This window comes from Plectropomus leopardus, chromosome 12 (genome assembly GCF_008729295.1).
Source record: "Plectropomus leopardus isolate mb chromosome 12, YSFRI_Pleo_2.0, whole genome shotgun sequence".
In the NCBI taxonomy this organism is placed as follows: Eukaryota; Metazoa; Chordata; class Actinopteri; order Perciformes; family Serranidae; genus Plectropomus; species Plectropomus leopardus.
In genome coordinates this window covers 11,961,259-11,976,672 of record NC_056474.1, presented here as the reverse complement: position 1 = coordinate 11,976,672, position 15,414 = coordinate 11,961,259, and the positions used below count along the sequence as shown (strand labels likewise).

Sequence of the window (15,414 nt, the reverse complement as noted above, 5' to 3'; positions counted from 1 at the left end):
TGTGAGCGTAAATTGTTGTCTGTTTCTGCGTTTCAGCCCTTTGATAGTTTGGTGAATTTAACCCCCATCTTACTAATAAATGAATGATATAACCATGATAGAGCCTCACAGATTTGCTGTTTAAAAATCAAAACATATATTTATTAGTCAGAGAAAATGTGTTTTTCTCATAGAGGATTTAATAGAAATAGCTGTTTGTAGTTTGCACCTCCTGCTGTCTGTTTTTCATTTCTTGCAGTTTCTGTGTCCTGCTGTGGATCACTACACTGGGGTTGGGGGGTGAAACTAGGGCCATAATTACAACCACAAAACGCTCTAAGTGACGTACTCTGCTTGTATCGGGGCACCCGATAGCCCACCCGGTAGAGTAGGCGCCGCATGTTCAGAGGTTTTGTCCTCGTCGCAGTGGTTACGGGCCCAACCCCAGCCTGCAGCCCTTTCCTGCATGTCATCCCCTCTCTCTTACCCCTTCATGCTTAAGCTGCCCAATCAATTATGAAGGCAAGAACCCAAAAAATAATCTACAAATGTTACTTATCCATGGCTATCAGATTCGTACAATGCCAACATTTATTGGTGGGGCTGTGTCTTTAACTAGCGTATTGTGCGTATGTATTGTGCGTATTTACTGCATGCGTGGAATGAAATGTTATAGACATGATGGAAGTGCTTGTGGATTAAAAAACTAAGGGTTGTGAAGATGGATGTTGTGTTTAATTGGCTGCTTTATTAAAAGTCTAAAAGCTCTTTGATTAAAAGAGTGATGTGATATTAAACAGTGCATGCTGATAATTTATCACTGTCTTCACGTTATTAGTCATATAATTAATAAAAATGCAATTTACTTGATGTGACTTGATGAATTAAGAAACCATTTAGTATTCATTTCTGATCGTTTAAAAAAACCAAACATTTCTGTAAAGCTCTTCAGCTGAAGAGCATTTTTCTATATGTTTTTAATCATCTGTTATTACACTAAAAACTGTCAAAAATAATGAACGTTTATGTCAACATAGGGCAATAATTTCCCACATACCTTGTTAAATAAGCTTCAGGTTTGAGTCTTTTTTTGTGAGTGATTACTACAATATCCCAGTGGCTGGATTTTAATCAGATCAAATACTGCCCACAGTCTCAGAACATAATGAAGAAAACAGAGTATATTGTGCAACACACTGTTTACTTTCTAATTACAGTCCACCCAAATCACATAAATCATGTCCACATCCAGTCTAGATCACTCTCAAAGGCTGGCGCTATCTGAAGGAGTTCAAGGCACAAAAGCAATCAGCAGAGCTCCGCTGAGATGTGTCCATATTTAACCACCCCGCACACACACGCCGTTATGCAACAAGAATTTAGTCTCCATTGCATTTAATCCCCTGTAGCAACTTAATCCTGGGGCTAAGCAAACTCTTCTCCTCAAGCCTCCCTGCTGCTCTGATAAAACAGAGGAAAGGAGGAAGAGGAGATAAGAAAAGGAAATGTCAGAGCGTGATGGAGATTTAAGAATACAGTAAGAAATGCAGATTAAAGAAGGTGATGAAAAGGAGAACTGAAAGAATATCTGACTTATAAATTGCAGAGGATGGAGCAAGGAATATCATGTTTTAACCATGCTGTTTACCTGTTAGCATTAAGGGGTTAAAAGGTCAATCAAAGCCAACTAAAGCTGCAGGAGTCAGGTAAAGTGCATTTACTCAATTGCTGTTCTGAAGAACTTGTACTGTAGCTGTACCTGTACCTCCATTTAATGTAACTTGTACTCCACAACTACTATTATGGCTGAGTACAGCAGCTGCCCGGGTTAAAGTCCAGCTCAGGCACTTTGCTCTCTCCCCTTTCCTGACTATCAAAAAATCAGTAAAATGCCAAAAAAAATAACCTAAAATAGATGAGCTAGTACATCCATAACTTGAAGGGCACTTGAAGAGCACAGTCCCTGTAAAGGCCAAATGCCGTATCTCGCAATGTTAACCAGTCCCTCCAGGATTTTGTGGATTGGTTTTGGGATTGTTGCAGAGAGTGACAGAGAGGCAAGGCGGTGCTGAGCAAATTTTACCCATTTTAAATACTACAATTTGTTGTAAAGTTGTGATTGGACAAAACATAGCAAGTTCTTGCAGAATTCACGAGGATTGGATTAATTTGCATTAAATGTTGCAATCGCAACATTACATCATCCCGGAGGGATTGATTAAAAAAAGTCAAAATTCATTTTTGTGTATGCGCCAAAATTGTATTGGTTCTTCCTTATAAACCTACCCACCAGGGTCGGTAGTTTTTCATGCTGGTTAAAAAAAATAAAATAAAATCAACCGAAAACATAACCCTCTCAGCGGATGTAACAATAATAATATAATTCATAAGACTGACAAGTGTGATTCTACTGCATAATGAGTACTTTTGGCATTGATACATTTTGCTCATGATACTATTCTTTAAAACTCTGAAGGCTGCACTTAAAATCCCAATGGAGTATGTTTTTAATGGTGGTATTGCCATTTTTGTTATATTAAAGATCTGAGTACTTCTTTCCATCACAGACTGTATAATAGTAACTGAATGTAGACGATACCAAAAACTACACAAGCACATTAAATATGCTCAAACACAGAAGGTCCGGTCCATTCACAAAAAATGGTTCAGAGGGAGGAATGATGATGAAAGGAAGGCAAGAAGTTGGGGATTTACTGAAGCATCTTGATTTTACATCAACTTATTTCCCAAGCCTAAATTGTGTCAGCTTTGTTTTGATACAGTACATTAGCTAAAGTCTTCCATTCATATGCTTTCACCTTTTATAGCTGGAAATCATGCACTGTGAGAATATGTGTTTGCCAATTCCTGATGACGGTTTTACAATGCAGTAAGCAGCTGAGGTTCCATAGCCTTCAACCTGTAGCAAAAAGCAATGACCTTAAGACAGACAGTATTACTCCCAAACAGTTGGGAGCTTGGCAACTGTGCAGGACATGCCTAAGTGCCAGAGGAATCCTCTCTTCACTAAGCTTGGCTTAATCTGCCTTTTTCTTTCCCCCAGTAGACACCCAAACTGCAAAAGCCTTGTTTCTCCCAAGGGCTGCCAAGTTATGATCACCATGAAGTTGGCATATACACCACTGTTATATTTGCCTTAGCGCAGCAAAAATATCACCAGATTTGGTTATATGATGATGATGATTTTGAATCATTTCTCTATCATAGCTCCAAAATTTGCAACCCATATTAAACGAATGGAAAGCGCAATCTAACATTTTTGGACTCCAGTGTTACCAGGACTGATAATAAACAAGTGAGTCAGGGAATAACTCGTGATATTCAATATGAAGAATTAAATATTTCACTTTCACAGCCTAGGGCGGTGTTAATGTTTTAGGACACTGTTGGGTCAGATCACACTACACTGCGTAGCCCTCAGTGTTCTCTCTAAAGGACATGTTTGGTCAAGTTATTCAGTTCCTTTTAAGCATGCGCCATAATGCATTGAGACAGCGTTTATTTCACTATTTCAGCTGCAAATTCTCCCATGAGGACAATGGAGTGTCTCGAAGTACTGACATTAGTTAAGTCAATTCAAGAGGGTTTTATCTACTGCTGGGATTGGTCTTCAGTTGTATTATGATGGTGTGAGGATCCTACCTGACATTGTCGTGTCGCTGGATGTAGATTTTGTGAAAGATCCTTTCTGGGGGCTTCAGGAAATCCTCTTTCATCTCCATAGCTACGTTCCTGGGCAACAGACTCATTAGCAGGCGCTCCTGTGTGTGTGTGTGTGCGTGTGTGTGAGTGAGAGAGAGAGAGAGAGAGAGGGGTACAGAGAAAAGATAAAGTAAGTTTAATATACATTTATACAGTCAAACACAGCAAAGTTATCAAAGGATAAAATGTTAGCAGCGATTAGAAATGTGCTAGACAAAAAGGCACGAAATCTAACAGAAGTGAATAATGTGTCGAAATGACTCACGGCACAAGAGAGAGAGGGGGAGAGAGAGAAGAAGGGGAGAAGAAAACAGGAACACATCTAATTTTACCCATAGTTTTAGCAGTGTACAGGTGCCCGTACCTGTTTCTCGTTCTCGTCCTCCATGCGGAGTCTCTCTTCAATGCAGTTGCGAGCCTGGAGGAAGGCCTTCCTCTGGGCCCGTTCTGTCAGGATGCGCACAAACAGCCCTGACAGGTTGACACTGGTGAACAGCACTGTGTTGGCAACCAACTGCAAGCAGAAGAAAAAAATAACATGAAACGCATTTGTTTAATTCTTTTAATGCAGTCGTTAAAGACGCAATCAGTATTCAGAAATCATTAGGAGATGGAAAATTCATGCTTATGTACTTTTTATGTGTCACTTTATACATGCATGAACTTATAGTTATTCATTTTCAAAACTAAAGTAAAATTATTGTCGTCATCACTCTTCTTCTGCTTCTTCTTATTATTATTCTTATTATGAAGAAGAAATTGAGATTTTTTTTTTTTTTAAAGTTAATAGAAATTGTCATATATGTGCAGTAAATAATCAAAGCTTACAATCTGATTGATATTTTATGTTTTTATCTGATGCACAGTCCATTCTTATGTGTATGTGTATAGAAATATATGCACGTACACATGTACATTATCATTTGTAAAAATGTGCCCCTAAGTTTCCTTAATCCAGGGTTAAGGTGCCCCAAATGGGACCTTGGGAGAATTAATAGGAATTAAATACATCCTCTCAGTTCTCTGTTTTCTGCTTTAATGATTTGTAAGACCTCTTTACCCTGTGTGCCCTTTTATATTATTATATTATTATATAGATATTTACAATCATTTATTAATGCCATAATAAGTTTGACATTGTTTTGTTGAAAACTCTGATTGTTTTTAGTTTTGTGACTTATTGTATGGGTGTTTTGTTATTTTCCTATTGTGTGTGTTTCTGTTGACAGAGATATATAAGGTTGATTTAAATCAAATTGAATAAAATCCATTATAATCTTTCCCATTATATACTATAACATTTAGACTATGCACTGTAAATAACATCCTCCTACATGAGAAATGGGTGACAGGGTGATGGGGGCCCAATAATTCTCTATTTTAGGGTCTGTGACCCTAAAGTGTATCCATGCTCTGGTTCATCCATCACATCAGATGCACAGTAGCATGACTGCTTCAACCTTGTAACAGGACACAAAGAAAAAGGATGTTTTTTTTTCTACTTGACTGAGGTCGGCTTGCTATGACTTTGAACACAAACCAAAACAAGGTCCTATATCCACCTCTCTAGTGTACAAAAGCAAGCTGTTACCCTGGGCGGTAATTATATATTCATAAGAATAAAGGAAGTCATTCTCTTCATACCTTAGGTCATTCATCATGAGTGTTTTCTACTGCTGGAGTCAGTAATGGAGCACATTTGACCTCAGAAAAATCTATGACAAATAACTTTTGGCTACACTTGAAAAATATAGTGTAATTTTGGGGGGGATTTATGTTTCAGTGAGCATCATAAAAACACTGTCAAAGCGTAATATGATATACACACAACAACAAATTTAACAGACTTCTGTTGCCACAGACAGGCATGTTTCCCAGCCCAATGAATAATGGATAGCCATGAAAAGACTGTTTTTGGCGGCAGCAGTCTGTCTTTGTGCTTGGCGGCAGTGCTGGCAAGCCTCAACATGTACTTTACAGCCTCGAGAAAGTAAATGTGGACGTCTGATATGAGTGGTATAAAATACTCCTCTGCTTATCTGTAGTGATAATCCCAATTTGCCCTCATATTGCAATAACTGACCTTAGTGCACTGTGATCACGCTCTGTTACCCTTCCACTGTCAGTACGATACCTGGTAGTGAGTGTAAATGAACTATGTTAAACTTCCTTCAATCTTACCAGCACTCAGATTACCCTGCTTGTCTAGCAGCTCAAGATTTTTGCTAGCTGTAGGGCTGTTGCTTGTACTACAAATTGCACTGCTGCAAACTATCATTCCTACCAAAACAGACACAGTATAGAAGTGAAACGAAAGAGAAATCCACCCTCTGTCTCTCTCGCGCTCTCTCCGTCCTAAACTCCGCTCAAATCGTAAAACTAGGCAGTGCCGATCAAAGATAAACCACATTTCTGTTACCATATTGCCTATTTCTCTCCTCAAATATCCTTAGAAACATATTTTAGTGCACTGTTTGGCTGTAATATGAGAATTTGTGAACAAGATGGGGGCGGCATACTTTTTCCTGTGTTGTAAAACAGAGGCTGAAAATACTTCGATCAAACTGTAAAACTAAGCAGCGCTGATCAAATATGAACCAAGACGCTGTTCCTACATTGTCTGTTTTCCATATTTATTTTCAGAAATATATTATAGCTTTCCATTTTACTGTATTTCGAGATTGTTTGTTAGCAGAGAGCCGCCATATTATTCAGTGACAGCGTTCGGTGAGCCAGACTTTGATGTCTGTTCTTTCAGAGTCAATGGTGCGAGCATTGTAACTCACATCCGCACCTATTATATCCTTCACCAGATTAAAAAACATGCATTATGTGATGCTTACTGATGTTTCTTTTATCTAAATATGCGCATTCATCTTCCTGCCCCCGTTTGTGTATTTATCAAGATGTAACGCTATCTTGGACCAAACAGGGGCTTGAGATGCAGCTTCATGTGTTTGGATGTAGGCTAAAGCATGTTCAGTCCATAAACTGTATATAAAGATGGATGATACGCCCCCATTTACCAATGCTATGCTTAAGTGAGGTTAAAATATCAATAGTGATGTAATTGAGAGCTGGATTCTGTACAGTAGCGATATCCGTGGTGGGGAAGTTCCAACCAAAACACCCACACGACCACTTGTGAGCAGTTCCATTGAATGCAAGTGAACGGATAAGCTGTCACAGCTGGAAATCATGGTGAAAAATCCACCTTTTGTGTAATTTAATAACTCATTAAACAAAACTTATCATAAAAACAGACACTTGAACAAACATCCGGGTGATGAGAACTACCATCAGCGACAGAAACCATCTCTGGGAAAAACTTATACAGCGTGCACTTTGAGTTGTTAAGTTTAGCTTACGTCCATTAACTAACATGGAGGGGCGGGATTTATGACCTATACTGCAGCCAGACACCAGGGGGTGATCAAGATCGAAAAGTTACACTTTTGGGGAACTGTCATGCTGTCCATTTTTATATAGAGTCTATGGTTCAGTCTGGTGGAGAGATTTTTCAGTCAGAATTGAACAAAACAAAGATGTGATGGGTTATGGTGTGATTTGCTGTGCTCACCCCATTGACTCCAACAGAACAAACACCAAAGTCAGGATCCTTGAAAGCTTTCACTGACTCATGACCTTCCCTTCTTTTAATATTTTCCTGGTGGAAAGACAGTCAGGATTATGTCACCCATCAGCAGGAGCGTTACTTGGTCTGGTACGGTGCAGTGCATTCTGGTAGTTGTAGGTTTTCTACCTCTTAAGCAAAAGAGAATCCCCGTTTTTTTTTTTCCCTCTGGCCATGTGGCATCACTTTCAAGTATTTTAATCCTCATATTGCATAGACAAGTCTTTTTTATGAATGCACCATATTTCCAGCTGTGAAATACTTTTTTAATATGCATGTAATCACTGTTGTGCTTATTGTTAATGGGCAGCGAAATAAAAGACAAACTCCTTGGGACTAGTTGCGTTGTTTATGCCAGTCATTAGGGTTTGAATGTGCTTTGGATTGGCATCCAATATAATAGTAGTTCAGTGTTTTCTGTTTGTCCAATCCCGGCTTTATCTAGACATGCGAGGTTGTAAACTAATGCTGGATAACATCTTATTTCTTCCAACTCTTTGATGTATCGATGTAATGTGGCACTGCAAAGAATAGGGTCTGTATTCCTGACAGACACGAGATGTTCAGCAAGACTCACAGCAGAGGAGTAGGGAAGTAGCAATAACCTATTTTTCAAGTTATATTCTAAGCTTGCTTCAGTAATAAGATATTTTCAGGTAGACTGAGCCATGAAAGCAGACGGTACTGTGGGCTGAGTGCCTGCGACCCAGGTGGGTGGCTGGTGCAAGCCTGGGCCGTGTGGGGTCATGCCACACAGCTCATCTCTAAGCTTAATGGATTAGCTATCTCTGGTAGTACAGCTAACACTGTCCTTCACATGGCAATGCAGGTAACTCATAGCCTACATACAGGGAAAACAATCTCCTCAGCAAATGCGCTGTCATCATCCGAGGGTGTGATGAACTGATCAAAATCTCAATTTCATCTGGGAGAAATGCACAATCTTCATGTCATATGCTGTGCGGAGGCAGAAATGTTCCACTACCCCGGAGGGTTTGACTGATGTGACATATCTTCCCTTCTCACACCTGATGACAGTCAGAAATGTGAGTGTGTATGTTTCATTTTGATAGAAAAAGGTATAAAGATATAAATGCGCAGAGACTGCTGTACCAATTTCTATTTCGGTTTGGAAATGACATGAATGACTTTGCCCTCTTTTCCATAACTGAAGCATATAGTGTGGTGAAAGTGTGGTGTGTATGTGTGTGTGCCCCTCTGTTTGCCCTACTTCTAGTGCTAGCAGGATGTCACTCTGGTTCTTCATTCCCAGCCAGCTCCTCTGGGCCTGAATCACATCCCCAGGGAAACAGTGGTGAGCATGCAGACTGCTTCGCTCATTCATTTTTTTCCCCTCTTTGTTTTGTTTTTAAGGGCCTACAGGTTTGCACATAGGCCTAGATTTTGGGGAGGGTGCAGAGGACACATCTCCTTCAATATTTACAACATGTACTACATTTGTTCACCCCCCCCCCCAACAAAAAAAACATGAAAGGAGCTGAGTGCTTTTATTTTGATGAAATTCAAGCAATTTCCACCCCAAATTGCTGTAGAAAAATTCACTAGCAGGCAGGAAATTATGTTTTTGACAGTCAATTTTCTTGTGAGACCCCGAAACCACACGTTCTGTTCACGAAACCTATGCCCTTGGGTATATTTCACCACAGTACCTCACTATAAGTGAACCTTTGTAAATATGTAGACCTACTTGGGGCTGGGCAAAGTATCTACTATATATTGTGATATGATACTATATATTGTCTTATATTTTTGATATCATAATATTGTAAATGTTGTCTTTTCCTGCTTTTAAAGGCTGCGTTACAGTAAAGTGATGTCATTTACTGAATTTTGTGAGATTGTTTTAACTTTGCTATTATTTTCCTTTATGAGGGCTGCAACAATGAATTGGTTAGTTGTCATCTATATTGGCCAACTTATTTGGTAATTGATTCATTGGTTTGAGTAGTTTTTTAAGAAAAAGAGAAAAAAAAAGTCTCTGCTCCCAGCTTCTTAAATTGGAATATTTTCTGGTTTCTCTCCTCTTCTATGACAGAAAACTGATTATCTTTCTGTTTGGACAACACAAGACATTTGAGGATGTTATATTGGGCGATGGGAAACACTGAATTTTTCACTATTTTCTGACTTTTGTTTGGACCAACAACTAATCGATTACTCAAGAAAATAATCGATAAGATTAAGGTCTTTGTCTACTTATTCATTACATCAACATTACTGATGGTTCATCAGTAATGTAATTATCAGAAATCTTATTAAGTGCATTTTTTGATAAAGCACTAATAGTCAACCATACAATGTTGTCGCAATATTGATATTGAGGTATTTGGTAACAAAAATATTGTAATATTCGATTTAGGGATGCATGATAATATTGCCACATCTTCAGTATTAGCAGATATTGGCTTTAAAATTAAATATTGCAATCGGGCAACATGCTGATTTCTGTCGATATTTTTTAATTATCATTACTATTATTATTGACAGTGTGAACATGTACAAAACACTGACCCTAAGTTTAAGTGTTTTTCTTATTTTGCACAATGAATGAATATTAAATACACTGAAAAGTATTGCATTTCATTTCTCCAGCTGCCAGTGGGCTATCTTGATAAGAAAATGCATATTATGATGTTAATTCACTACAGAAGAGACTTGATGATGACTAAAATTAGGTGGGAAACAAAGGTTGATATATCGATATTTGTTATCGGCCAAATTAGTTATTATACACAGTTATATAGGATATAATTAAAAAACTCAATATAGTGCAACCCTGATTTGATTTTCCCCATATGGCCCAGCCCTAGATCTACTTATGATATTGTGGTGAAAGCGAGAAAAAGTGATCAAGCAGGAATCCAAACTGTTTTGTTTTTGTCTGACAGACTTTTAAGATCAAGCTTCCCATCAAAAATTCTTTTTCATAATTTCACTCGATACAATGGCTGAGTTGACATGCTAGTCTTTGTTGTTGTTGTTGTTGTTTCCATGAATAACACTTTGGTCAAATTTGATCAAAGCCCGAGAAAATCCCATCAAGTCTAACCACAGGGAGCTGTCCTTGGTGCTGAAATCAAGTCTAAACGGTGTGTGTTTTACTGCATGGGTCCACATTATACTTTGTATAACGTATGTGTATAGATGACGCTTAAATTATGAGGATTAGTATGGCATTATTGGTGGTAAACGTAAAAAAAAATACAATGTACAAAGGCACAATAATTAACGTGCAGCACATACGTACCGTTCTCCATAGTTTCTGCGTTTTCACCGTGACAGAAGTGGCAGTCACAATCAAATGCGAGATGGAGACCATTATTCCAAACACAACCGCCAAGAGTGTCCGCACAGGTAGGAGCGCATAGGCGACGAAGGTGACCAGGATGAGCTGCCACACGCCTTGCTCCGGGGACGTCGGCGGCTCCATCCCCATCGCGCCCAGCGAGAAGGGACAGCAGAGGAAGGAGAAAGTGAAGCCGAAGAGCAGCGTCAGGTTCACAATCTGCTGGAGCTGAGTCACTTGCAGGTACTTGACATTAGTTACGATGAACAGGGACACGAAGATGACACAGTGGACCGGATGGGACCCCTTGGAGATGGTGAGGCTGGGGCCGGACAGCAACTCCACCACGGCCAGTGTCGAGGAGAGGAAGATGAGCACCGCCAGGGCTTTAAGAGTGGACGTCTGCTCCAGCTTCAGGTTGTAGTTTTGGAAGAGGGACTCGAGCTCCTTGCAGTCAAACTCGTCCTCACAGGCGATGGTGGTCAAAGGGACGCCCGATGGACAGCGACTTCTCTTCCGCCTGGTTTTGACTTTCTGAAACGGTATTTCCTCCATGTCAGTGCCATTCATAAACTGAATACCTGCTCACAGCTTGGGTCAAACGGAACACCGGATCCCACGCCGACACGGAGCCAACGGGGGGAAAAGACGCGCACAGCAGGCTGGAGGCACAGCGTCCCAGATAACCGGAGACTGGCCGGTGGCCACAGACGCGCTCCACACTATCCACAGGTTGAATTGTGTTATTCGGAGAGATCATTCACCAGAGAACCCTTTAATTTCTCAGCTGTATCTACACGCGATCCGTACAAAAATATATATTTATCAAATTTCGTTTTAGCGCCACATGAAGAGCAGCGCACACGACGTCTAGTTCAGATGGTAAAAGCTTTTTGCGAGGCTCAGATAGGATCACGCCTGCGCATTATGAGGTGAAGATAAGACAGGTCTCAGCTACTCAACGCACAGTCAAGACGATTTGACTGGTGCGGCTGCAGAGCTCACCAATGTGACAGAACAGTGCATGCATCATCCATAATGTCCTTCGCTTTCCCACCTACACATGACATGTTTCCATCATTACAACCCGCGCAATCTTTTTTTTTTTTTTTTTTTTTTAACATATATGGATTTATTTATGCTCTTCCTCTTCCCGTCTCTCACATTAGAAACAGAGAAACATGTATATTACTGTTTCTAGACCGTGATTCATAAAAATTCTCACTAGAAATGCTGCCAGCTACTTTTGCTTGGCGCAGACATGGGATAGCAACATGCTTGCATACCGTTCATCATATGATTTCTGTGTTGCCAGTCAGGCAGCCACCCTCACCATCAGCACCCTCTTGGCATTCATGCCGTGGTGTCTCATTCATTACCAGGGGAGGATTAGTCATCCGTCACAGGCTGCCGTTGCCATGACCTGTCAGTGCCAGGCAGGGTGTAAGAAAGTGACAGATGGATGGCCCATGCCAAAGTCCAGCACTCTACCATGCTACCAGGACACTCACATGCCTTCTGTTCCCCTCCCTCCCATAGCTCCCTGTCAGCTGTTAGTATCCTTGCTTTCACTGATCTCACTCAGCTACTGAATGAGTGTATATGGTGTGACAGGTAAACAGAGAGAGAGAGAAGTGGATGGGCTACATTGGAAATAGAAACAGAAAAGTTAAGTATTTGGCAGCTGATCAAATTCAGGGTTAAAAAAGAGAAGCTTTAATCTAAGGGCAGTCTCGGCACAGAGGAGTATCAAAGGAAGATTTTTATGGGGAAAATAAGACATTAAGTCAAAACAGTTAGTTATTTAATGGATTGTTTGACAAAAAAATCTGCATTATAAAGAAAAATCAACAAATCTGAGGAACAGGGGTGTCATTGTGGGGGGAAAGAGAGACTGATTAACATGGACCCCAATTGTAGAGGGGGCCCTTGAAAACCCTAGAATGAGAAGTTTTCAATTTCTAAGTGATTAGTGCCACGGTTAAATTAAATTGGCTAAAACACTAGACTTTGTATTTTTGTAGATTTCTAAGGTTCCCTTCACCCCTTAAAGACACAAAATGCTTTAGTCCACCCCTACACTTGGATTTGTCTCTAAATGAAGCTAAAAGTGAGTGACTTCTTATGTTGCTGGAGCACCAACATACACAGTCATGTCTTTCCCCAAGAAAGCCAACTCGGGGTCCCAAACACAAGAAAAGAAAGGACAAGAGAGCAAACTGATCTTGTTAAAGAAAAACAAGATGACTAACAGAAACATGCATCAAAAGAGGAAGGGCAATGTGCCCCACAGAAACTGCGTATGCCCAGAATGTGGCGCTACAACCCTGCTAAGGTTTAATTGTTTGTTTTTTTGTGTCATTGTAAACTGAGTAACTTTGGCTTTTTGGACATTTGAGATGCAATTTTGAGCTTTAAGAAATTGTGATACGCCTTTACCACTGTTTTAGGACTTTTTTAATAGACCAAAATAATCTATAACTAAAGCTGCAAACAGCAGGCTTTCACACCTTCACGTATGTCACAGCTGTTGGCGAGACAGTTGATGCAGCTGTGGGTTTCCATGACCATGGGACACTGAATGAGTGCATGAATTATACTTTATTTTTAACAGTTCCCTGTTTAATGGCCTTACTTCATGTTGCCAATAAGTGGTGCTACACGAGTGAGTCATCAATGTAGCAATATATTTACTGGCGTTCGTTTGACATGCGTATGCGTTTTCATGGATATTGGGAGTTCAGTATGTGTGCATCTGTGTCCACTTTGTTGTTGGACATTGTGTGTAGACCATACCATGTACAGTTCATGTAAATCGGATAACCTTTGTCAAATAGGACTTTTTGTTGACAGTTGGTGGCGCTCTGACTGTGACTCAACATGGATGTGTAGATGTCCTCAGGCCTGGACTCTTATCAAGCAAGTGAAATTTTGGGCAAATAGGATTATATAAAGTTACTGTACAGCACCGTTCCACAAAAACACAAAAGCTTTGCAATTTGGCTTCGGGCTTTAGATTCTGGTGGCCTAAGTTGAGATGGATCTACCAAAAAAAAGTTAGTAAGGTGCCTAAAATGATGTTACTGAGGTATCGATTAATCCTTCGTATTTAAGCATCACATTAGTTGGAGTTATACCAACCAAATTTTAAACAAATCCAATACACTCTCAAGGAGGAGTTGGTAAAAAGTTAGAATAAAATAAAAAAAAGAAGCACAAAATTCAATGGAGGTCAATGGAAGCTACTGGCTACGACCGAGCCCAATCAATGCAGAACTTTGCAGCTTTCATCAGTTCTGATGTGAATGCCAATATTTGTGAGTTGTGAGAATCAAAAGCCCCTCAAAAAATGCATCTGCAGAGCAGAATGATAATCTCTACAAAAAGTAAAGGGTCCTCATATAGTCAGTACCAGGGACTGTTGGTACTTACAAGCTCAGGCCCTGATGAAAAATAATAATAATAATTGTTAGCTTGTGACCTATTTAATATCTAAAATCTTAAACTGCAAAACGCTTTCTGTCACACAAAATGACTTGTCAGGAATTGTTGTGTCCACAGCAGTGGCCCTTACCTTTCCCTCTTGTCTGCCTGTCAGTCTCAGTCCTCTGTGTTATCTTTCCCTGCTCCTCTGAGACAAAGTTGTGGGACACAGGATGTAGGACACATTGCTTTTAGGCTAATATTCTGTCTTATCTACAAGGTTTTTACACTCAACACTTTCCAGCAGACTTGATTAGCTGACGCACAAATGCTGATGTGTTGCCGTAGATTCCCTGTCAATGAAAGAGATACTGTAACAAGCTGGAGGTGATGAAAACAGAACTGTCGTCAGTTATAGTAGAGTGTAATTAATCTGGCATTGATTTTCTGTCATCACTCTAATCAATTTTTCAATACTCCTTGTGTCGCAGCTCCTAAATTAACCTTAATAATGAGCGCTGCTGTTTTTCAATTTTGCGAGACACCTCGGCATCCTTTGATGCAAATGTCAAACTGTGCATTCAAACAAGATGAAAATCTGACATTCAAAATGCCATTTATGTATCAGCACATGCAGGTTTGTGGGGGTTTTTTGGACTGCGGTTGATTGACAGATGGTTTCTCTGCGCTCCTGTGAAGGTATTTCCAGGAGGACCTCTTGGCCTGTTTGTTGCCGGGTACATTGGGGGGATGAGAGCAGAGGCATCGTACGGTATAAAAGTGTTATTCCCTCCGCTTTTGATGACTTCAGGTGTAAGTGCATGGTCACACTCTGCTAGCCCTCATCTTGTGAGAACAAAGAGGGGTCTTATGGGAGTTCACACCACAAAGCTGCACTCCAAGGGCGTCGGACGAGGAGACAGCAGCCCGCACCCCGCTGTGTGCCTCTACTAAAAATCTTCGCTTCCTCTACGTCTGTCTTTCTATTTCTGTTGCTTTCTCTTTCATTACATAAAAAAACCCTCTCCGACTGAAAGATATGAAACAGCTGAGCATCTGAAGTGATGTAAAACAGCTGATTATGTATCTGACATATTTACATTGCAAAATCGTTACTTGAATAACAGCTTGATGACTCAACAGCTTGAGCTCTCTGGAGCAATTAAAATCTTTGCCGCCACATGTCAGTTGTATAGCTTCTTTCCAAAAGCTGATCTATAGCACATAAAAGATCTTAGCAAATGCTTGCTAGCAAATTTGGTTCATGTTGGGCCTTTGGTCACATCTCAAATGTGGCTTCTCTTGCAGATTGAACAGTGAGAAGTGTCACCCTGTTTCGCTCTCTTAC

General features: G+C 40.1%; 1 protein-coding gene across 1 annotated transcript in view; it reads right to left on the bottom strand.

Annotated features, from left to right (window-relative positions):
* The window catches only part of LOC121952008 (adenylate cyclase type 1-like), a 54,218-nt gene extending 42,720 nt beyond the window's left edge, over window positions 1–11,498 (bottom strand). Inside the window, exons 1-3 of the mRNA XM_042498516.1 lie at window positions 10,605–11,498; window positions 4,067–4,216; window positions 3,643–3,761 (exon numbers count right to left, since the gene is read on the bottom strand). Coding sequence (XP_042354450.1) covers window positions 3,643–3,761; window positions 4,067–4,216; window positions 10,605–11,213 — 878 coding nt within the window. The 5' untranslated portion in view covers window positions 11,214–11,498. The remainder of the gene's footprint in view (window positions 1–3,642; window positions 3,762–4,066; window positions 4,217–10,604) is intronic.
* Window positions 11,499–15,414: the final 3,916 nt, after the last annotated feature.